Genomic DNA, 24,456 nt, shown 5'->3' with positions numbered 1-24,456 from the left:
ACTGCTTTATTAATGTTTCTGATTGATTGATTGATTGAGTTCATCTGAATGACTTTTTAATTGGGAAGTACAGTGTTGGTAGCTGAGAAACTAAAATGTACAGTGTATATGCGTGGGTGGGGAGAATGCATTTTCCTCGCCAGGATTCTTTCTATCTCCCTAACACCTTGATAAGTGAGTTCCAACAGTATGACCAAGTGAAGGCATGAAAATTTGTTCTCTTTCTGTCTCTATTACTTTTAGACCCAGAGAATTCCTGGGGAGGAAATTCCCTATACCAATGCAGAAAGACAATTCATTTCTATCTATAATCAGAAATTTGCCTGGTCACTTAGAGGTTAAGTGATTCATCCAGGATCATGTCATCAGTATATGTCAGAAGCAAGACCTGAAGACAAGTCTTCTTGACTCCAGTGCTGACTTTGTGTGGCCCTTTGACTGAATCCAAATTTTGGAGAACAAATCCAGTTAATAAAAAAAGATTTATTCTGTAAAACTTAAGACTCAGTCAAAAGACTTCACCCAAGTGATGGTCACATATGACCTCAAGGTCGCAGGTTCCCCACCCCTGGATAAATGAACCACCAGATATTATATACTTGTTAATTATTATTTTATGTGGAACCTCTCTTTCTAGCTTGTCCTGCTGGACAATAATTATTATTATATTAATAATATTGAATATGTTAATAATAAATATTATGTTAATAACATTCAAAAACACATTAATTTTGTGGGCTTATTAAATAGTCAGATACGTTATTGGAGGTACAATTTGTTTTGTTTAATCCCTGCAAATTGAAAAGGAAACCATTATCTCATCTGTAGAGATAATTTTGCTTCTTTGTCTATATTTCTTGCAGATCTCTCTTTTTATTACTATAGCTAGCATCTTTAGCACAATATCAAATAATAATGAAAAGACAGATATTCATACTTTAACCCTGACCATAAAGAAAATCTTCTAATGTTTATCTGTCCCAAATAATGTTAGCTCTTGATTTTAGACATATCTTGTTGTATGAAAGATTACTTTATTCTAATATTCTTTAGCATATCGTACATAAATTGGTACTATATTTTGTCAAAAGTTTTGTTCTGTAAAAGTTGATATGGTCATGTGATTTTGGTTAACATAATTTATTGTATTTATAGCTTTCCTATGGCTTCATGTCTCTGAACTTTATTTTCCTTATCTGCAAATAAGGAGGCTGAATTACATGCCCTTCACAGTCCTTTTCAGCTCTAAGTCCACGCTCTCTCCTATTCGCCAAGCCCAAGCTTGAACAAGTGTCTCTTTTCTTCATAATCATCCCTATCTAATATTAGTTCTGCTTAAAATTAATCTCCTGACTCAATCTGCTTTCTCGTCCTCCAATTCTTGGTCTCAGCTTAATTTCCTGCCAATCACATTGTATTTCTTCTTCAACAGTCTACAGAGTTTGTTTGGTTTTTTGCTTTTTAAAAATTCCTGATTTGCCAAATATAGATAAGAGTGAAATTCATGAAATTCCCACTTTGTAAACCCAACCTACCAATACTTCTGGGATTCTTATGATTCGTATGTCATTTCTATGTCTGGCCATTCCTCTGTGTGTTGTATTCCAGGTCAGTGGTTTTTGATAAGTGATATATATTCTAATATTATAAATTCGACTTTGCTCTAATATTTCTCTTTGCATCACTGAGTTTTTAAATTGTTTCCTCCATTTCTTTTCCTTCAAAATGTACAAAGATACTGAGGTTTTCCACTCCCCACCCCTCCCCTTACTTATCTACTCACTCCCTGTTTTTTAACCTTAGTTCTCTTATAAAAGTCTCACATCTCTCATGGTTCTTGCCGCCATTCCATGCTGTTTGCTGAGATTCTATTCATCAATGTTACAGAATTATTTACACCTTCTGGAGATTTATTCTTACCCCCAGAACATTTCTTTGCGGTTATTTCTTCAGTCTTTCTGCTTTCCTCTCAAGTACTTTTAACTCCTGAATTTCTCCCTTTTGAAGGGTTGAGAAGTCTGAAGACATGGCTGGTGCTCTATAATTAGTTTCAAACCTTTATTTATTGCCGTTCAGAGTCACTAGTGCTGCGCTGCTACATGGGGTAAAAGACGGCATCCTTGCAAGGACATAAAATAGTCTTTGAGATGGAGGTGAGGGACTTTTGGTAACTGTGTATTCTCCCTGACATTTGCTTCAATCTTTCTTTGACTCTGTAGCTATTTTCCTACTGACCCACTGAGAGGACCCCAGTGCAAGACTGGGTAAGTGTGAACAACTCCTAGGTCATGGAGAGGGCCCTTGGTAACTGTCTATACCACGTACTATTAATTTCCCACTTTGGTTTAGCAGCTGTTATAACTTCTGTTTTACAGAGTTTAAATCACTGGACCCAGGTGTGGTATGGGTTTTGCCACTGGAAAAAAATTTACAGCAAGTATTAACTTTTAAAATTTACTACAGAAATTTTTTCTTTTGACTATTGCTACTTTAATTTTGCAAATTCATTATTATCTTTGAGCTTGGGTTGGAGATCTGACTTCTGATCGTATCCTTCCACCAAAACTGCTGTCTCCAAAATTACTAATAATCACTTAGTTGCCAAATGCAATGGCCTGTTCTCTAGCCACATTCTTCTTGATCTCTCTGTAACCCTTGATCACTCTGATCACTCTCTCCTCTTTGATAGACTCTTCTTTCAGGTTTTTGGGACACCACTCTCTCCTGGTTCTCTTCCTGTGTTTGTCCTTCATTGCCGAAGAAGACCATGCCATCAGAGAAATAATGACATGACTTGCACTTGACTTTGTTTTGAGTGAGGGAGGGCTGTGCAGGTCACCACCCTCACTTCTCCTCCAGAGCCATCTGAATCCAGTGACCAGATATTCATCAGGATGACTGAAGATGACCCTGGATGAGGCAACTGGGGTTAAGTGACTTGCTCAAGGTCACACAGCTAGTTAGTGTCAAATATCTGAGGTGAGATTTGAACTCAGGTCCTCCTGATTCCTGCACTGGTGCTCTACCCACTACACCACCTGGCTGCCCCAGTTCTCTTTCTAGTGGTCTGATCATCACTCTTTTGCTGGATCCTCTTCCAGATCACACCCTCTAACCATAGGTGTGTCCTGGGTCTTCTTTTTCTTCTTCCTCTATATTATTTCACTTGCTGATCTCATCATCTCCCATGACTTGCGACTGATCAGAATAAAGAACTGCCTGTTCACATCCTTTGAACATTTATCAATTGAGAATGGCTTTTATTTTTATAAATTTGGCTCAGTTCCTTAACATTTAAAAACTGCTGAACTCAAACTTCAGACTGAAGCACATTTTTTTCTTCTTCCTGTATTTTTCTTGCCTTTTCCCCTAGAACATGGCTATTATGGAAATATGTTTAGCATGACTTCATATTTGTAACGGACTTTGTATTTCTTGACTTCTCGATGGGTAGAGTAAGGGAGAAAATTCGGAACTTAAAAATAAAGTTAAAAAGAAAGTAAAAACAAAACAAAAAAGGAAAAAAGATAAGAAATGACTGGCATTAAAAAGAAGGCAACAATGGTTTTTGGGTTTCTTACTTTCATAAAGAAGTAAATGTGTACTCCCCCCCCCCCCAAACAGACTCCTAGAATGAAGAAACCACAGTATATATTGAGAGCAAACTCCAAGATTATACATGTTTAATATAAAATAAGAAACCATTATCACATTGCTTGACATGTGAGCTCAGTGCTAGCATGTGTGGGAGAACCTGCATAAAGGCTTCTGCTCCCTTAGTGGGTTATATGTCCCCATGGGCACATTTACCAATGATTAAAAAGTCCACTAGCTTCTTGACAACAGCAGGGATTTTAAGTGAAAGTCAGGTTAATCAGGAGTTCTGTGTACATACCACTAACGAAACCATAAAGTTGGTATTATTCTAAGATGTTATAACAACTGCTACTCAGAATACCAGAAGGAAAATTTTCATAAAGGACAATAACAACTGTGAAGAAAAACAGAGCAGAGCTTTCTAGTGATGTGGACAGCTCTGTGAAATCAGCGAGAAGCTTTTTGGTGTGTAATTGGAACACTTGCCAATACAGAATAATTCCATGACTTTAGAATTAGAATGGACAAGTTCTTGTTCACATTCTAATCCAAGAAAGGCAAATATATTTATTTCATGTCTTTCTGTTTTCTCTTTGACAAGATTTTTCTTTTAAAGGAAAGGACATAAAGAAATGCATAGCCAAAGGAGAGGAAAAAGTGGAAGAAAAATGAAATTCATCTTTAGGGATTTAAACAAGCCGTGTCTCTCAATTACATGGGTGCAACTATATGAACATGGGTCTTATTTTAAGAAGTAAACCAACAGAATGCTAGCAGAACCTTTCTTTTCCTGACTTAGAAGAAAACTTCTATTTTATGATGACTTTTGCCCATGACAATACACAAGACAAATGGTTCATGAATAACTACCACTTAAAGAGAGCTCACGACATAGCCACGAATCTCATATTTGGTAGCTATTAAGACCTACGAAAATATTTTAACATTTCATGAAACTCCTGCTACCATATTTAAGGGAGCAAATTCACTTCTCTGAAGGATGTTTATACAAACAGTATTATGTATGAAATAGGAGGTATGTCAGAGACATAGGAAATTTCTACTTTTTTGTCAAGCATATCATAAGATGTAGTCCTTCCATATTGTATCACTTGACAGTAGAAATAGAACCTGAACAGATAAGATATCTGAATGATTTCTGGTTTTTTTATGGATGGTTCACTGCAGCTTTTCTAGGCACAATATAATCTGCTAGAATTTTTGCTTTGTTGTGGATGACACTGGAGAATCCATGTGTCAGGACCCCATGGGGACACAGGCTAGTGTTTGAAAAAGGTTAAGTTAACCTTTGAGTCAAAGCCTGGGTAAAGAGAAGTTTCATCTAAGATGTTTCTCCTTGTTGATCATAGTCTGAAACAAGGTAGTAATCTACATCTCTCACTTAATCCTTTGCCCTCACCTCAAATCCCAATACTTCAAAGTTCCCCATCTAATCCTTCCCTGTCCACCCCCAGAAGTCAGCCACTCCATTTCGCTTTTTCTTAGATCCTGACTGTTTTATTTTTTCTCTCCTCAGATCTGATTTTCCTTTTTCTCTCCTTTCCTCTGTTGAGAAGATATATAGTTTTTTCCTTTCAGATCTTCCTTGGATACAGATTTCCTCTCAGATACCATGAATGCTCTCAGATTAGTCTGGTAATCAATCTGTTCTTGATTTCTGGCTGCTCTCTCTACCTAGCTTTTAAGCGTTCTTGGGCAATGATCTCAAGGAAACCATCTACAGCTTTTCAGAAGAAAGGGCAGAACTCCTCCAGATTGCACACAAATCATAAAATGAAAACAAGTCTGTGTTAGTAGAATTCACTTTAGGGGAAACAATGGATGAAACAGACAAAATTTATCTTTTGTTCTCCCTTTCTATTATCCACAACCATATCTTATTCTTATATTCTGTGTTTTATATCCTATTTTGGGGGGGAAATTTCTATAAAAAGCTTCACGTAAGTCATTATTTTCAAAATGTAAAGTATTTCACATAGATTCAAAAAACTGCCTTTTTAGGTATGAAATGGGGGAGATGACTGAATTGAATTAAGTATATAATAGTTACAGATCACAACAAATAAGGCTCATACTCTTCTACTCCTGATGCACTGAAAGTGTCCTGAAAACTTGAAAGTGCTAGAAGAACATCAACTATTAACATCCTGTTAGTCTTTTATATACTCACGGGAGATTCTCTTTTCTTTGCGTCATTAGGACATTCTGCCTTTCCCATCTTATTAATCTCGACTCACATTCTGAGGTGATTCTGAGGATCACCTGGCAGGATAAGGTACCAAACATTGAAGTCCTTCCTTGAGCTGCACTGCCAAGCATTGAAATTATGCTTTAGAGAGTGCAGCTTTGATGGGCTGACCATGTTGTTCAAATGCAAAATGTACACTTGCCAAAAAGACTATTTTATGGAGAACTCACATGGGGCAGGTGATCTCATGGTGGTCAGAAAAAGAGATACAAGGACACTCTCAAGGTCTCTCTCAAGAACTTTGGATCTGACTGTGCAACATGGGAGACACTGGCACAGGACTGCTCAGCATGGCATGCCCACATCAGAAAGGGTTCTGTGTTCTTTGAGCAAAGCAGAATTGAGACTGCACAAAGTAATCGTAGAATGCGCAAATTTGGAGTATCCAACTCCAATATTCATAGAGACTATCTGTGCCCAAGCTGAGGTAGAGCATTCTAACCTTGTATTGGTCTGATCAGCTATAGTTGGACACACCGGAACTTCACTTTATCATGGTGACATCAGTTTGGTCCTCTTCGAGAATGAAGGACAACAACCAACCAACCAACCAACCTCTGACTCTGCTTAATGCTGACCCTCCATCTCCTCTTTGCATCTACCTGAAAGCAACTGAATACTGCTGGAGAAAAAGATAAATCCCTGTTGCTTATATGCCTATGATAATTTTTTTTTAATCTCACATAAGTGTCTCCTTAGCTGACTAATATACTTTCTTTTGCCTGTTAAATGAGGCTGTCCTCCAAGACTGGATCCACATTTCTTTATCCTCTACAATCTCTCCCTAACTTCTTACTAGATATTTCTTGACCAGAATATCAAAGTCAGTATTCCCCAAACTGAATTAATCATCTTCCCTTCAACAGCTGGCGCTCCCTTTCTTTAATTCTGTTTATCTTTATTTGTGATGGCATCATCTGAGTCATATAAGCTGGAAACTGCAGAGTTAACTTGGATGTTGATCTTTAATTTCTTTCGCTGATTCCACATAGTTGTTAAGTCCTGTTTGACAACATTTCACACGTTGGTACTGTCCTTTCCTTTCTCACTTCAAATAGGTCACTTCATGCCCTTATGCTCATCTTCCTTTTTCCATCCTTTTCTTCCTCTACTCTTATCATTTCATTTCTCTACTCAACAACCTTAAGCAATTTCAGAGTACCTATTAAATAATAACAGAACTTCTTATCCTGTACTCAAATCTGACTCCAAATGACCTAGATAAAGTGGGTATACTTATTATAACCTGTTTATGTCCTGCATTTGCTTATGCTTCCTTGGTTGGAAAAGGATCTTGCCATCTTTCCAAACTATTGAAAACCCTTCCTTCAAAGCCCAATTCAGATGGTATTTTTTAACATGGTCACATAGCCTAAGTATTTATGAATATCAGCCTGTTATTAGATTGTAAACTTCTTGAGGTTAGGGTCTATCTCTTGCTTTCATTATATCTAACACTCTCTCTAAGATGGTAGGGCAGTAAGGTGGCACAGTGCACAGAGTGCTGGACCTAGAGTCAGGAAGATATCTTCCTGAGTTCAAATCTGGCCTCAGACACTTACTAGCTGTGTGACCCTGGGCAAGTCACTTAACCCTGTTGACTTCAGTTTCGTCATCTTTCAAATGAGCTAGAAAAGGAAATGACAAACCACTCCAGTATCTTTGCCAAGAAAATCCAAAATGGGGTCATGAAGAATCAGACACAACTGAAACTGCCTGAACAACAACAAATCTCCATGGTGCTAAGCACAAGATAATTTTTTTCAGGTGGTACTCTGAAAATAATGCTACCACTTTTATATGGATGACTTATTAATGGTAATCATTCCAAGTGAGGTAGGGGACTACTTTGTATAGATGAGTCCTAGGCAGACATATCTCTCAAATTATATCATGGAGGTGGCTTCTGACTGTCTGTAGGTGCTTCTGAGAAGAATGTTTTTTTAATACCAAAGGTTTAAACAAGGACTTTGGCTAAACAGATGAAACTTTGGAATACTTTTACAACAATGCTGTGAAAATCAAGATCAGTTAGCACTTGAACTCCACTCATAGCAAGTGGTCAAAAAACACACACAACCACACACACACACACACACACACACACACACACATACACACAGAGTTGGGCACAGAGATACATTTCAACAGAGGAGGAGGGAAAGGAGAGAAAAGAGAAGGAGAATTAAAGGGAAGGTAGATCATAGAAGGGATTAGTCCTAAGTAAAACAAGCTTTAAGGATGTCAAAAAATCTTTACAGCTCTTTCTGTAGTGTCAAAGAATTGAAAAGTGAGGGAGTGTCCACAACTGGAGAATGACGGAACAGGTCCTGGTATATAAATGTGATTGCATATTATTGTTCTGTAGGAAAGGATGAAAGGGGTGGTTTTAGAGAAAGCTGGTAAGACTTGTATGAACTAATTGAGTGAAGTCAGCACAGCCAGGAAAATAATTTATACAGTAACAATAATACTGGAAAGACAAACAACTCTGAAAGACTAATTCCGATTATAGTAATAACAACCCATGGGCTCCCTACCTCTGGAAAGAGAAGTGAAGGACTCATGGGTTAATGTCTCTTTCTCAATGAGAGTGAGAGGAGGGAGAGATAAGGGGGAATTTTAATGGTTATAAAATAAATATTGAAAATATTCAGGGGCTAGGGAATCTTTTTATGGGTAAGGCTAATACAGAATAATATAAAGTAAGTCACTCATTTAAATACTAAATGCACCTATAAAAATATCAGTGTACCTTACACCATGCTAGATACAGTCAGTGTTCAGGAAATACTTGCTGAATTGAATTCAATGGTTTCTTTGAATAATGGTTTCATTAGCATTTTTATTTGTCTACTCTTTATGAACCATTTTCTATTAATAGTCATTTAGTCTTTGAACAAGTTCAATTTTGATTTATTTTCCCAAAAAGGTGTAGATGATTTACATATTAACCTTCTTAATGAAACTATGGCCATGTTTAAATGTTCCTTGTGGGCAAAAATTGCAAATCATACTTCAAAAACACAAAAATGTCATAGCTCTTTTTGCGTAATTGACTTGCATTCATTGAATGATGAGACTACCAGAGCTGGAAGGAAATGTAGAGATTTTCTAGAAGAGCCTATCCTATTTTACAGTTGAAAAAAATGAGAGTTTAAGTAATTTGCCTAAGGTCAGAGATCTATTAAATATTTTACTTTTACGGTGGACATATGACCAATATATATTTTCCTGAGAAACTGTCTATGGTTTAAATACAATTAAGGCAGCCCATCTCCTCACTGTCCAGCACAAATTGACTTCTTATCCGTATTCTAGTTACAGAAAGAAAATGAAATCAAACATCATTCTTATAATTAATATCTCAAAAAATGCTATATTTGGACCATTTTGTACTGGGTGGGGGAGGAAAAGTTAAGCATATCTTTGTAATGTCTATGAAAAAAAGCAACTTGTTAAAACAAATCCACAGTATAAACCAACCCCAAGGACCTGAGTTTAGTCAACTAGTCACTAATGAGTTACTGTATTTATTTGGCACTAACAAATACATTTCATTAGTAAATTCTTCATGACCACAAGAGCATATACATCCACACCCACACCCACTTTGCAGCATAAATCTTTTTCATGGCTGTCCTTAGAGCAACAATTCACAATCGTTTCAAAGCATCACAAGATTTCAGAAGTGGAAAGGACCTTAGAAGCCATACCCCTGAAGAAGGATTCCAACTGCAACACACCCACCAAGAGGCAAACCAGTCTTGGCAACAAACTTCCAATTCGGGCAATCCCCTACTTCCAGAGGCAGACAGCTCCAGCCTAAATCCATCCTTCCATCATTACCAATTCTACCTTCTGGAATAGCCTTTCAAGAACTTAAAAGCAGTTACTATATCCCCTTACTGTGGCATGTCTGAGGAGGGATGGAAAAATTGGTAAAAGCCACTGTGATAAACAAGATAGTGAATCTACCAGAGAGATGTAAAAGGATTGCCTTGCTGTAGTGAGGGCCCAGTTGAGGTTATATAATATACAGTATTTATTGGAATAAAGAGACAAAACTAGGAAACACCTAGCAGTCCTAATTCTACCACTTTGAATACAAAGTGAAATGTTGACTACACACCAATAGGGACAAATTACAAAAGAAAGGAATGAACTAGCTCTAAATTTATTATCCTGTATCTAGCAGTTATTTCTTATACTTGTTTCTAAATCCAAGTTACCCAAGCAATAATTTTATAAAAAGCTTTTTAAAGTATTTAAATCAAATACTCCAACTTACATAGCACAAGGCAAACCTTTTAAGGGGAGGGATTGTTTTTGCTTTCTGCACTTGTATCCCCTGTGCTTGGCATACATTGAGTGCTTAATAAATGCTTTTTTCTTTCTTTCAAATAGTAGTCTCACCCACCTTCCCCTCCCACTTTTAACCAGAAAACCAGGAATTTGATTTTCAGTGGTAGAAAATAAGAAAGATCCTCCCTTTTTACCTGCTGGATTCTGACGCTGCCAGTTTGGTGACTTGATGACATTTGTGGAGCCTGAAGGTTTGAAAGCTGCTGCAGTGGTGAGGCTGGCCACTCCAGGTCTAGAAGTAATAGGACTTTCTGGACCTTGGGTCATGTTCCTTGGTGAGGCCACTGTATTTGCTGCAGGCTGGGAGGGGTCTTGAATATTGCTAGGTAGGGACAGAAAGGAATAATTCATTTCTGGTGAGAATGTAGCAGTGAACATGAGACAAGAAAAAGACAAGAGCAGCTCAAATCTGTATAATTCTTTATAACTTAATAATAATAGTAATCATAGCCATTCGTGTGACATTTCAAGCTTTGCAATGGCCAGAATCCTCTCATTTGAGGTTCCCAATGGCCCAGTGAGGTAGATACTTACGGGTATTATCAACTGCATTTTACAGATGAGGGAACTGAGGCTTATAAGTGAATATCTCACCCACGGACAAAGTTATTGTTTCTCCTTTCTGTCCTCTTCACTGTTCTTCCTATCTACTACATAATATCTTTAACATTTTAAAAATATTGTCCTCACAGCATTCTGGTGAGGTGAGTAGTTTAAGAAGCAGCATTATCTTTGATTTACAGATGAGGAAACTGAGTTTAAATGACTTCCCTACAGTTATGGAGCTAATCCCATCTGAAGTCAAGCTTCAAAGCTGCCTTCCTACTCTGAGGTCAATGTTCTTCTGACTAGACCCCTCCATGAAATTTTATTTTATTTTTTGCCTAACAAAGCCACAAACTCAAACCATAAGGACAGTCTGAGAAACTGTCTTTCTTTTTTTAAAAGCCAACAGTGAGCTATTAGCCTATTCCCTTACTCTGGAAGTCCTTTAAATCCAGTCTAGACTAAGGGCTCCCTTACTTTTTGAAATCAGGTTTGGTTTTACTGAGAGTAAGCAAGCTCTCTGAGAGCAAGGTGCTTTCAGAGAGCAGTGACCCCACAGGACAGGATAAAAAATTCCAAATAGAGATTGATGTTTAAAAAAATACTCTGTGTACAGGATGGTTGAAATAATGTAATTGAAGGCTTTTAAAAAATCAGAGTTACTAAGTCTTTCATATCCTTACAATGCAGATGTTACGGTATAGATTGTTCTGGTTCTGCACACTTCACTTTGCATCAGTTCATATAAGTCCTCTCAGGTTTTTCTGAAACCTCCCTGTCCTTTCTTATGGTATAATTGTGTTCCATCACAATCATATACTACAACTTGTTCAGTCATTCCTCAATGGATAGGCTTCCCCTTAGTTTCCAATTCTTTAACACCACAAGAAGAACAACCAAGCAAGCAATTACATGTTCATTCCCATTTGCAAAAGTTATAACATTTGGAATCAGACAAAGAAGCAACAGCTATGGCAGGATTCTCAATTAAATCAACTTGTCAGAGAGTGGCACAGTCAGCCTCTCCAGGAGGAAGATAGTATACCTTTTTCTGAATAATCTTAATGTTTGCTAGCATTCCTAGCAGTTAGAGATGACTGGGCAAAGCAGAAACTCCTCTTCCCCTTTCTCCTGGCATTTTGGGGGAAACTGTATTTATTTCCTATACTTTCTTGAGTGTGGCTGTGATGGGGTACAAGCCCAAATCAAGATCTTTTCCCCTTGGATCAGGAGGACTTTTGTCACATTTGTCTGCAGGGCCCTGGAAAGTCTGACCTTAGGGGGTTGTCCTTGGATTCCCTTCCATTTCTCCCTGCCTGAATACTCCCTATCTGATCATCATTTAGCATTCTCTTCCTTTGACCCTAGCATCCTTGTCATATTCCTGACTACTTAGCATTCTCTTGAAGTTCAAGTTGCCCAGCCTGGTTTGAGGATTGTCTGAACAATGCCACTCCCATCAGGATCCTCCCTGGGGCTGATCTATGAAGGTCATCTCTAGGATCCCAAGACTACGTGGTGACACCTGGATGCTTCCCTGAGCCTTTCTCTGCATTCAAGTTCTATCTCACCTGCATGAAGGTGTTTAGGTTTAATCCAGCACAGACTCTGTCTAGCTGAGATTCTATCTGGCTGCTTTGCAGTATGAGTGTTGCAAATGCTTAGGCTCCTTAAGAGTCAACCCAAGATGGTGAATCTTCAATAAACTTTGTTTTTCTTTGGCTTTAAGAAGGCCTGTGCCGAATTCATTCAAGCAGGACCTGGTGTGTCGGTATTTTGGGGTCCTCAGCACCCCTAAACCTCATCACTTTTGGTTCCCTGAGTGGGAAGACCTGCTAATCTCAAGTTCTTCTGCCAAGACTGGAAGGGATGTAAGCCTCCCCCTCTCTCTATCCCCTTCTCGCTCTCCAAGCACCTTGGAAGCTGATTTTCGGACCTGGCCTTAGGTCCCAGTATCAGGCCAACTCTTTGAATTCCTTGGGTTCTAGGGAATTAGAGAATGCTCTCAGGTTGTAGGTCCAGTGGCTGCGTTTGAGGCCCTGGACCTGGGTACACCCTTCAAAACATAGATCAGGAAACGTGTGCCAAATTCTCTGAATTCCCTGGGCACTAGGGAATTAGGAAAATGTCAGTTATTTTTTCATTTTTTCTCCCCTTGTTTTTATTCAAGGCTTACTCCCACGTCCTCCTTTATGGAGCGAGGGACTTCCAGCTCCACACTTATAATGGGTCAATCCTCTTCAGTCCCCCAAAATTCGCCTTTGGGTTGTCTCTTACAAAATTGTGAAAAATTTAGCTTCTCTAAAGAACTTAAAAAGAAAAAGTTGGAGTTCTTTTGCAACACAGTTTGGCCTCAGTATCACCTAGAGGACCATGAAGTATGGCCCAATTTTGGGACCTTACAATGTAATACTGTTTTACAGTTAGAATTATATTGTTACCAAAAGGAAAAATAGATAGAAATACCTTACATAAGGGCCTTTGTCAAGCTCTCTGAGAACCCCATTCTTAGAAGAGACTGTAAGATGCTTGTAGCTAGAACCGCTCCACAAAAGGGCAGTGGGGGTGAATTGGATGTTTTGGATGACCCCCTGTTTATGGCTCCCAGGGTCTCAACCTCACCTCCTTCCCTACCTTCATTACCACCATCCCAACCCCTACCCCCTCCCCAATCCCCCCAGAGCCCTCCTCAAGCTCCCCAACCTCCTACTGCTCCCTTACCTCCCCTAAGCCCTCTTATCACCCCCTAACCTCCTTCAACCTTACTGACCTCCCCCTCTTTGGTCACTCCTTCCTTCCCTTGGTTTCCTTTCCATTTTCCTGTACCCCAACCCCCCTCTATTCCTGCCTTATTTACTTACCATGTCTCTTTCCCTTTACCTCCTCCACCTCCCCCTCTGCTCGAGAAAACCCTTACTCAGGCTCTAAGCTCAGGCCCCACCCCCACCGTGGTCTCTACAGTATCTCTGCCCGTGACCTACCCCTTCTTGGGGACTTTAGCTCAGGCTCCAACTATGATGCCTTACTAAGGTGCCTCCCTTTATGGCCCCACTCCCTGAGCAACAAGGAGGGTCACTGGTCCAAGGAGTGCCCCTCCAGAGGGAGCCCCAGGAACCAATGCCTGTGGAACTGTGCCCATGTGACCAGGAGGGACATTGGAGGAAAGATTGTCCCTCAGGTTGGAAAAGTGGTAGAGCCTCCCCCCAGAACCCTGCCCCCCAGTCTTCTCAAATCTTGGAATGATGGGAAAGTCTGGGTGCTGGCAGCGTTCCCACTTTTTCCACCTCTCTCTCCGAGCCCTGGGCAAAAATGAAGGCTGAGGGTAAGGTTACCCACTTTAACATGGCTAAGTTCCCTGCTTTAACCAGTTACTCTGGCCCTATTCGCCCCTTGACCCCTCGGGTCATAGGTATTGACCAGAGAGGATCCAGGATGCATTGGGAGACCTTAGGCCCTTTAGGCCAAGGTCTTTGCAGGCACTCACTTAGGGTGAGGCCATTCATTGAACAGGCCTGTTTAAGAAGTAGCCAGGGCATGGCCCCTTTAATGAGGTCAAGAAAAAAGAAAGACATCAGGCTGGGTGGGAAACAGCAACAATTACTATTGATAATCACTCTAAAGCTAGGAGGGTCCAGAGGAACCCTTGGGTAGGGGCCCACTGGTGTCCCAGTTTCAGAGTGCAGTAGGTTTAAGGTTTTGGGAGAGGACAGGACAGGACAGCATAGGACAGAATAGGAGAAAGGCGTTGCCTCACCCTAAGTGAGTACTTGCAAAGACTTTGGCCAAAAGGGCTCAAGGTCTCCCAGTGCATCCTGGGTCATCTCTAGTCATCCTGATGAATATCTGGTCACTGGATTCAGATGGCTCTGGAGGAGAAGTGAGGCTGATGACCTGCACAGCCCTCTCTCACTCAAAACAAAGTCAAGTATAAGTCATGTCATCATTTCTCTGATAGCATGGTCTTCTTCAGCAAAGAAGGATGAACTCATAGGTATTGAAGGGGAAACTAAGGAATGTCTCCAGACATACCCCCTCCCTAGCTTACTTGAGCATCTGTTGTTTAAACACTCCTTCCTTATTCCCTCCTCTAGCACTGTCCCCTTGCTGGAAAGGGACCTGATAGTGAAATTGGGAAGCCAGTTTTCTCTAGTTAATCCTCCCATCTCCCTTTTCTCTCTGTTCACTAAATCTCCCCATGCTCCCTTGAGTGTGTGGGAGACAGTCGAGACAATTGTTTGGGATCTGGGAATTCCAGGGCAAGCTACTTCTGCCACCCCAATAGTTTTAAGCCTCCCAGACCCTAAAGTGCTCTCCTATCTCAGCCAGTATCTGATTAAGCCTGAGGCCTGGGAAGGACTACAACTTTTAACTGAAAAATTCCTTAAGTATAAAATCCTTATCCCTTGTTCATCTCCATGCAACACTGCAATCCTTCCTGCAAAAAAAAGCCTAATGGAGCATACTCACAATTTATTTTTGCCTTTTAATGTAACCCTCATTTATTTGGCCAGGCTTTGGGAAGGGATTTAAAGGACCTGAAACTAGCAGGTAGTGGCTTAATTCAGTATGTGCATGACATTCCTATTTGTAGCCCCATCCAGGAAGGTTCTTTGGCTGCTGCCACAGAAGCCCTTAATTTCTTAGACATTTAAGGCTACAGGGTCTTTCTAAACAAAGTCCAGATAGCATGCCAGTCCATTAAGTATCTGGGCCATGAATTCACACCCACTTCTCACTCCTTAACCTCTGAGAGAAAAAGGACAATCCTGTCTATCTATCCCTGTTCCCACCACTAAGAAACAAGTTTGAGTGTTTTTTAGGCATGGCTGAATTTTGTACACACTGGGTTCCTAATTTTGGTTTTATCGCTAAACCCCTTTATGACCCTGCTCAGGGCACTGACTCAGACCAGGCTAAAGTTTTTGAGACTCTGAAAACTAATCTGACCACCACCCCATCACTAGCCCTACCCAGTCTAGGAAAACCTTTCACTCTGTATGTTGATGAAAGGAGGGGACAGGCTTGGGGCGTCTTAACCCATTCCTTAGTACCTGACCCTAGGCTAGCGGATGTGTTTATTTACTCAAAATATATTTTCCTTGTTCTATATGCCCATGGAGCAATCTGGAAGGAAAGGGGATATCTGACAGAAAAAAACTCCCCTATCGAACATGCTCTCCTATGTTTTGGCCTTGCCATAGTCCTCTTTAATCCCCTCCATGGAAAATATTTCTTTCTTTTTACTTCTTTCTCTCTTGTGAAAGTGTTTCCTTTTGAATTGGCAATGACACTGTTAACCCTTTTTCTCCTCCTCCCTGATACTTTAAATACATTTGGCCTTGAAAGTAGGAGTTAGTGGGAGGATGACTCCGTGGTCAAACTGGGAAACTCATTGGGCAGGGGGAAGTTGACTTTTGGGAAAGTTCCCCTCCCCAATACAATTTCCTCAGAGGTCTATGCCACCCCTTTTATGCTGGCCACCCCCCTATGGGCTACTCTTTTCATCTCAACACCTTGCTTATGAGTGTATCGGGAACTTTACACTGGCCAACTGTACCAATTTTTCCAAGGGAGCATTTCCTACTTGCACCTTTGACAGCATCCTTCCCCCTTACTCTCCTAGTAGGCTTAAGGCACAATGCCACAGCTCCTTCTAGTTACAATATCTTATTGATCCTTTAAAGATACCCTTCTCAACTGGGAGCTTAATGTGCAACCATTCTGATCCTTGGGGCACCCAAACTCAGACCATAATAACTCAGTGCCCCCAAATCATCTTCTTCATGGGAATCCTGACTTCTTTCTATACTTGCCCCTATTCTTACTCCTTTCTTAAATTCTTTGCCAGATTTGTCTTTTCCAGAGTGCAAGCCATCAACTTCCAAATGACAGGCTATATGCCAACCTCTGATTGAATCCAAGGTCTCCAGCCCACTGGACCTCGCATGGCTCAGGTTCTGAAGTCTGACCCCTTGAACAGGACCCAGAGAGGCAGGGACAGCTCTATGCCCCTTGCCAACAGGAAGCAGTTTTAGAAGCTGAGACCTTCACGCCTTACCAAAAAGAATTTGGGTCTTATCTGTTTAGGGGGGCAGGGGGAATGATGGGTACAAGCCTAAGCCAAGAACTTTTCCCCTTGGATCAGGAGGACTTTTGTCACATTTGTCTGCAGGGCCCTGGAAAGTCTGATCTTGAGGGGTGGGGGTGGGGGGCTCCTTGGATTCCCTTCCTTTTCTCCTAGCCTGGATACTCCCTATCTGATCATCATTTAGCATTCTCTTCCTTTGATCCTGGCATCCTTTTGATATTCCCAACTACTTAGCATTTTCTTGAAGTTCAAGTTGCCCAGCCTGGTTTGTGGATTGTCTGGACTACAGGCCTCTCCCATCAGGATCCTCCCTGGGGTTGATCTATGAAGATCATTTCTAGGACCCCAAGACTACCTGGTGACACCTGGATGCTTCCCTGAGTCTTTCTCTGTATTCAAGTTCCATCTCGCCTGCATGAAGGTGCTTAGGTTTAATCCAGAACAGACTCTGTCTAACTGAGATTCTATCTGGCTGCTTTGCAGTACTAGTGTTACAATGGTGAGGCTCCTTAAGTCAACCCAAGGTGCCAAATCTTTAATAAACTTTGTTTTTCTTTGGCTTTAAGAAGGCTTGTGCCGAATTCATTGAAGCAGGACCCGGTGTGTCGGTATTCTGGGGTCCCCGGCACCCTAAACCTCATCAGCTAATTCCTAGTGTCACCAAAGGTTTTTTGGATACATAGTTCTAAAGCATTAAAAGGGGCCTTGGTTATTCAGGTCTGGGGCTCATTCAGTTTTCCAAATTTGTTGTCTTTCTCAGTAATCCAGAAAACTGGAAAGTCATCCCTGTCTGTTGCACTTTCCCCACTTCCTTTATCCAGTTCCCCAAAATAATGCAGGCTCCCTGAAGGTAGCTTTTGTTCCTTTTTTGTCTCAGCATGCAGACAAGTGTCTTGCACAGAGCAGACCCCTTTATATTTGCTGCTGAATGGGACTGGTTGAACTATTGTATATGTTTCTTCAAAATGCATCTTCTTCCTTCCTGACACCTATGGCCAGCACCCTAGAATATGGCATTCCTCATGGGTTTCTCCTAAACCATCTCCTTGCCAAGGGTCTCTCTTCTCTCCAAATATAGAGAGCAGCATCCCAGAAAGATTTAATTAGTTAATATTTGTAACATAACACCCTAATCTTCAATTAAAAAATAGTAATAATTCCAGTGCTTTCTCTTTCTCTTAACTACAGTGGTACTTCCCAAACTTCCCAAGTGGTACCATGTTAAGAGGAGTTTTGTAATTAAATTTCAATATGAGCAATACTTTCCTTTGCAAATATTAAATATGAAATTCTATATTATCCCAAATATTTATAGATGGCATTTTTCTTACACGGAAATGTCTTAATTTTATAGGATCACATATTTAGAGCCGGAAGGGACTTCATAAACCATTTAGTTCATCTACTCTTATTTTACTAGGGAGGAAACAAGTAGCCAACAAGGATTAAGGGACTTGTCCAGGGTCATATGGGCAATAAATAAGTTGCAGAGATAGGATTTAAAGTCAGGACACCCTGAGCCTGACCACCTCCTGGCCTTATAAGGAGGGACTTCAATTTACATGTTAATTTCTCCTCAAATACCCCTGCTTCCAAGTTTATCAAGTTCCTTATTTTTTTTTTTTTGGAGGCAACTGGGGTTAAATGACTTGCCCAGGGTCACAAAGCTAGCAAGTGTCTGAACTAGGTCCTTCTGACTCTATGGCCAGTGCTCTATCCACTGAGCCACCTTCACTTCTTAACCTCTACTTCAAATCAATCACATGTTGGAATGATCATGTTTCTTGACCGTACTTTGATCGTATAACCACGTACTGTTTCTTCACGGGCTACTTCCCTGCCAATGTCAAGTCCTTTACTCAAAAAGGTATCAGTCTATATCTGTATTAAGTTCTTACCCACAGGAAATCACAGATCCTTGAAGTAAAACATATCCAAAGAAACTGTTAAATAAATGTGGGGCTTGTTCACTCATCTCTCCACTTCCCGCTCTCCCAGATAAAGTCTACACAAATATGGCTCCTGGCTACATAGATACACCAAGGCTTTATAGTCTTTTTAAAAATTCAAAATAACAAATATAAACGTGTGGATATGCATGTGTGCACGCACGCACGCACGCGCACACACACACACACATCAATTACAAAAATTCCTTCTTAAAATGGCCTGAGCTTACTATAAAAAAAACCAAAACTCAAAATAATCTTCAGCATTCATGACAAAGGAAACAACAGTTGACTTTCAATGTCAGCGACCTGACTTATCTTGGGTTTACATTCCAGTACTACATTTGTTTAGTTATTTCAGCAAATAAAGTTCAGCTGCCAAAAGGGGACATTTGGAAGTCACAAGCTGGTGAGAAGGGACTCAGTTTTGAAACTTGTGTTATAAGACTGCCTGTTCCAAGGCCCACTTGCTGCACCGTTCCGGTACAATCGTGCTTTGTGCTGCCTGTTTTGGGAGATCATCAGTCTTAAAGATAAGGAAACAGACTCAGCTAAATAACTGCCCAGGTTTAAAATGGAAGTTCGTTGCAGTCAGAACTAGAACTCAAGTCTTCTAGATTTCCAATCACCATGCCCCGGAGGCCTCTGAAATGCATTACTTGTAAAACTTGTGATTTATAAACAAAGCTTACTCATTTTTACTCCATATCTAGTGGCTGATTTTGGTTTCTGTTGTTGTTTTGGACTGGACTTATAATTCCATTGAAATAGAACAGTCTGAAACCTGATCATATGTGTTGTTTAGGAGACTCTAGGAGGTTACGTGATGTGACCAGCGTTGAACAGCCAGTTTGTGTCAGAGGTCGGCCTTGCACCAAGGGCTTCCTGACAGCAAGGCTAACTTTCTACTCATTGTGTCATGTTGCTTCTCTATTTCATTTCCTTAATGGCATAGTAAAACATCATTCATTCTGGAAGCAAAAGTATAAACATTGTCATGTTTAAAAATGAGGGTTTTCCCATCCTAATTTCTATAGTCTTTGAAAAAAACGTATCTCTGTGTATATGTATATATACACACATATAGAGCAACACCTGGAGGCAGAGTATGTGAGCATCAATCTTGCTCTCACCCCCAACCACATTGCCTCTAGAGTGAGTCCATCAAGAAACTCCATAGGAGAGATAAATCCATGCAGGGGCTTGAATAGATCATGCAACCAACATTCTCAGCGTTACTATGAGCTTTTCCAAATACCATCTCTTCCTGCCCACTGTTTTTCTTCCTCTCTGGCTCAGTGAGAGGTAGCCTGCCATAGTGGAGAGAAAGCAAGACAAGATCTGGACTAAAACCCCCCAAATGACTAATAAGTACCTCTAACTCTCCCCTCAATTTCCCTTCCCTACTCTGTCATTTCAATCCACCACCCTGAGCAAGAGTCCTACCTCCTATTCTAACCATAATCCATCCCAGCCCTATTCTAGCTCCCCCTAACTCCAATCACAGTCCCTTACTTCCCTTTATTCCCTACTATTGGGCTTATGGAAGTATGTGCATAGTTGAAACTTATTACTTAAAACTTATTACTCTTATTTATTTCGCTTCTGAATGCCTATCTTCACAACTATGGCAGAGAACTTCAACCATCACTCTCAGAGTCTTCAGCATCCACTTTTCTAACACTTTGTCCTTACAATTCCTTATACTCAGCTCCAATGACTATGTAGTCCTTCCTCATCTATGTTACCTAGAATCCCTAGCTCCTCAGCTCAAATGCCATTTCCTATGTAAGGTATTTCTTGAGCCCCATTGCTCAGGGGTCTATAAACTCTTAGAACCTCCGACCTCTAGTGCCCCCTCCATCCTGCAAAGCAGACTTTGCCTTCTTATTTATTTTATTGTATTTTCAGTTCCAATTTTCTCCCTTCCCCCACCCTGATTCCATCCATTGAGAAGGCAAGAATTACAAAGCTTATTACAAAAATGAAGTCGAGCAAAGCATATTTCCATATTGGCCATTCCAGAAAAAAGAAAGGAAGACAAGTTCCGCAAGTCATAAACCACCCTCTTGAAACCATTCTACTTCCAAGATGCTAAATTCAGAAACTACCTCTTCTTACCATAAATTTCTGCCCCTCTACCTTTTCAGCTTTCCAGCTCATTCCAAACCTGCTCCTTTCAACCTTCATATCATAACTTTTTCTATTAACATGCATTATACGCTTGTCAAACTGTACTGTCTCCATTTTCTGTCCTATTCTCTCCTGGATCCATGTCTTTGCTCCCAAGATAACCCAGACTTCAAATGGGCTTCTTACCCATTTTGATTTGTTTAGGCCTTTCCCTTCCTTCATGGTCAAACTTGGGCCTTCAAGGATTACGGGCCTTCAAGGCCATCTCTTCCACAAAGCTTTCTTTGCTTCCATCTTCCTGATTCCAAGATTAAAGTGATTTCTCTTTCCCCATATTTTTTTCATAATATACTCCTGTTTGAACTTTTCCTTCGCACACTCCTCCTTTTAACCCAGATTGTGTGTGTATAAAATCTCCCAATTAGATTACAAAATAATTAATAAAAGCCTGTTATATTCATCTTTGTAGTCTTAGTGTCCAACATAGTATCTTGCAGCTACTGGAAAATTGAGAAATATTTGATTAATATGTTGATTTGAATGACTAGCTTAGCACCGACAGTCTTATACTGTTGATAATTAATTCAGCCATTTTATCTCCCCAGTTAGTTCGCAGGCTCCTTAAGGGGAGAATACTGGTCTTGTATTTTCAGGAGGGTCAGTCAAATTTCCTAGAAATTCCTAGATTTCAATGCCAAGAAAAAGACTTTTACAAATAGTGAGCACTCAGTATATAACTGGATCAAGGTAATAGAACAAATCACTTTGTAATCAGTGATGGGTGCCCAGATTAGTGGGGGAGTGTGGGAGTGGGGGGTGTTTTTCTCTGTTCTTAGTAAAAAGACAATCCATAAAAACGTACTAAAATCGGAATGAGGGGGTTAATGTGCAAATGAATAAATGATTTATTAAGTGCTTATCATGTGTGAAGCCCTGAGCTGAATTCTGTGAATACAAACAGAAAGGTTTAACAGGTTCTGTTGTCCTTCAGGAGCTCATGTTCTAATACAGGAGGCAACACATGTGGAAGCTTTCAGCAGTAAGGCCAATGGAAAAGCTCCCTGGTCCTTGGGGTGTAGCAGCAAAGCAGATGGCAATGCCTCTTTTTTGATATCATTTCCACTAATAAAATCATATTATTTTACGATGTTGAACAATTTGATTTTGTCAAGAACTTTGGTGATGAGAACTTAGTATGCTGGGTCTTCAGCAGATGTGGCTGTAGCACCAAAGCAGTTGGCCAGGCTGCTTTTCCCCAGGGGCTGCTTCTTAGAAGTGATGGCTATATTCACTGGGTGGAAAGTATTGTTATTCTAAAGGCTCTCAGGTTCAGGGTCTTCAGTTATCTCCATCAGGATCTGAGGGGAAATGGTGATCAAGGTGGAGGTGGTGGTTTGACCTATCTGGCTCATGTCACTTTCTATCCTTCCATCAGCCTTGATGTTTTAGTTGGGCTAGCTTGCCTGCCCTGTAAGTGACTATTTATGGGGAATGGCTGGCTCTTTATCTGCAGAAACCACCTCCCCAGAAAATGGCTGTGAGGGTGGAGCTGAAAGCAGAACCTGTGTTCTAGGAGTGCCATCACCCCCAGCATTCTTGAGCCCATCTACCTGTTGTTGGCAACTGGGCAACAATTGTTGCTGGTGGTGATGAGGAAGATGAGGGTCCCTTTTTCACTATGATTTTTTCCCTTCAATGATGACTGTGCTGGAAGCAGAACTAGTGGTTTGGGGGACTTTGCCATTTCCAAAGTTCTTGGGTGAAGATCCTAGTTTGTCTTTATCAAGGTCTAAGTGGAAATGGTGGTGTTGCTTCAATTTGCCTGGAACATACTTCCTTCTGTCTCCCCCTTGGGGGTGTCCTGATTCTTCATCTAGTTTGGCTTGCCATTCATCGATGGGTTTATTTCCTCTCAAACATTCTTTCTCTCTCTGTCTCTCTCTGTCTCTCTGTCTCTGTCTCTGTCTTCTCTCTCTCTCTCTCTCTCTCTCTCTCTCTCTCTCTCTCTCTCTCTCTCTCTCTCTCTCTCTCTCTCTCTCTCTGTAGTGTGTGTGTACCTGATTAGTGCTGGTAAGAAAGCTTCTGAGACAAACAAGCAACTGCCGGTTAACCCAAAATATTGGAGTTGCCTAAGGCATGGCCTGCTCAGAGTTACACAATGCCAGTTTGTGTGACAGGCAGGATGTTCACCCTCCTGACTCTGGCAGCTCTCCACTCTCCCTTTCCTCCTGACAAATCTCCAGAGAACACCTGAAACCTATCTTTGAGCTGTTCTGAGGATTAGGGATCGAGAAATCCAGCAAGTGTAAAAAAGCTTTCTGGGAAAAATGAGAGCAAGTTGTAGACCTTTTTATTGAATGAAAAATGACTGAATGTTCAGGAAGCAGTTAATAAGGCGGCTTCTGCATGCTAAGAAAGAATCTGGCATGTGAGAGAGAAGTGAGTTAAAGAGTTAAGTGAGATCAAGTTAAGAAAAATAAATTTATAGGAAGAAAAATGACAGTCTGGAATCAGATCAGAGAATAAGCAGTTCTGAAGACCTTTGAACTGTTCTGGAAACACAAGACATTTATTTTTATTTTAGGTTTGTTATTGAAGCTATCCCTTATGCAAAGCTGTGGCTAGTTTTGTGAAAAACAATATAATTGGTGCTCTTTCCAGAAATCAAAACCACTTTGACATTCTTAACTATGACTCTCTACCACCATCTGGTGGACACACACCAAAATTATGGGGGTCTTCTTAGAGTGTGAATTCTTTTATATGTTGAGGCTGAAGGTTTGTTTCTGAGATGACAGCTTTGTGACAGCTAACACAGAGGGAAAAGGTCTTCAGTGACTGAAGGAAGCTGTGTAAATTACCAGGCCAGGAGCCACCAGCTCTATAAAAAACAATGGTTCTTTCATAGGAAAGAGAGTAAGTCAAATGTTTTTTAGAGCTCATAAATGTTCTTTAGGTTCAGACATTTGTTAAGTTTTGAAACTGATTCTGACCAGAGATGAGCAAAGCAACCATGTGGCCTTACTAGAAGGTTTGGCTTTGAGTCAGGATGGATTTGTTATGGACATGAATAGGAACTGTTAGAACCACTTGTTTGACTGGGCCATAGGTCTGCTCTGAAGCATGTTCAGATGGCCAGAAGAGTAAATGACGTTAACTCCCAAATCCCTTTATACGTGACTCAAGGAAAGTCACCATTGTTTCACTGCAAAAATTGAATAAATGAATAAATCCAGGAAGTTTAGTCTAGGAAAAGGTGATAAACTTAGCAGATCTGGGAAGAGATAAATACTGTGTTGACTCAGATAATATATATTACCCTAACATGACAATTACATGAAATTAATTATTCTCACTTATTTTGAGCATTCAGTTTTTTGTATTCCATGTCTCTTTTCAGACATTCTTACCTTTCCTGATTAATCACTGCATGAAGTCTGGAAGGATGTTAAGTTTTCTTGTATCCCCATATTAACTAATGACAAATATACTCATTCAAATATTTTGAT

At 40.4% G+C, this 24,456-nt stretch overlaps 1 protein-coding gene across 11 annotated transcripts in view; it reads right to left on the bottom strand.

Annotated features, from left to right (window-relative positions):
- The window catches only part of PDLIM5 (PDZ and LIM domain 5), a 215,764-nt gene that overhangs the window by 34,904 nt on the left and 156,404 nt on the right, over positions 1-24,456 (bottom strand). For all 11 annotated transcript variants that reach the window (XM_072624993.1, XM_072624989.1, XM_072624997.1 and 8 more), the window contains one exon: positions 10,366-10,553. In XM_072624993.1, coding sequence (XP_072481094.1) covers positions 10,366-10,553 — 188 coding nt within the window. The remainder of the gene's footprint in view (positions 1-10,365; positions 10,554-24,456) is intronic.

This window comes from Notamacropus eugenii, chromosome 7, assembly GCF_028372415.1.
Source record: "Notamacropus eugenii isolate mMacEug1 chromosome 7, mMacEug1.pri_v2, whole genome shotgun sequence".
NCBI classification, from domain to species: Eukaryota; Metazoa; Chordata; class Mammalia; order Diprotodontia; family Macropodidae; genus Notamacropus; species Notamacropus eugenii.
The sequence above is the reverse complement of the archived record's forward strand: the minus strand, read 5'-3'. Positions and strand labels throughout refer to the sequence as shown.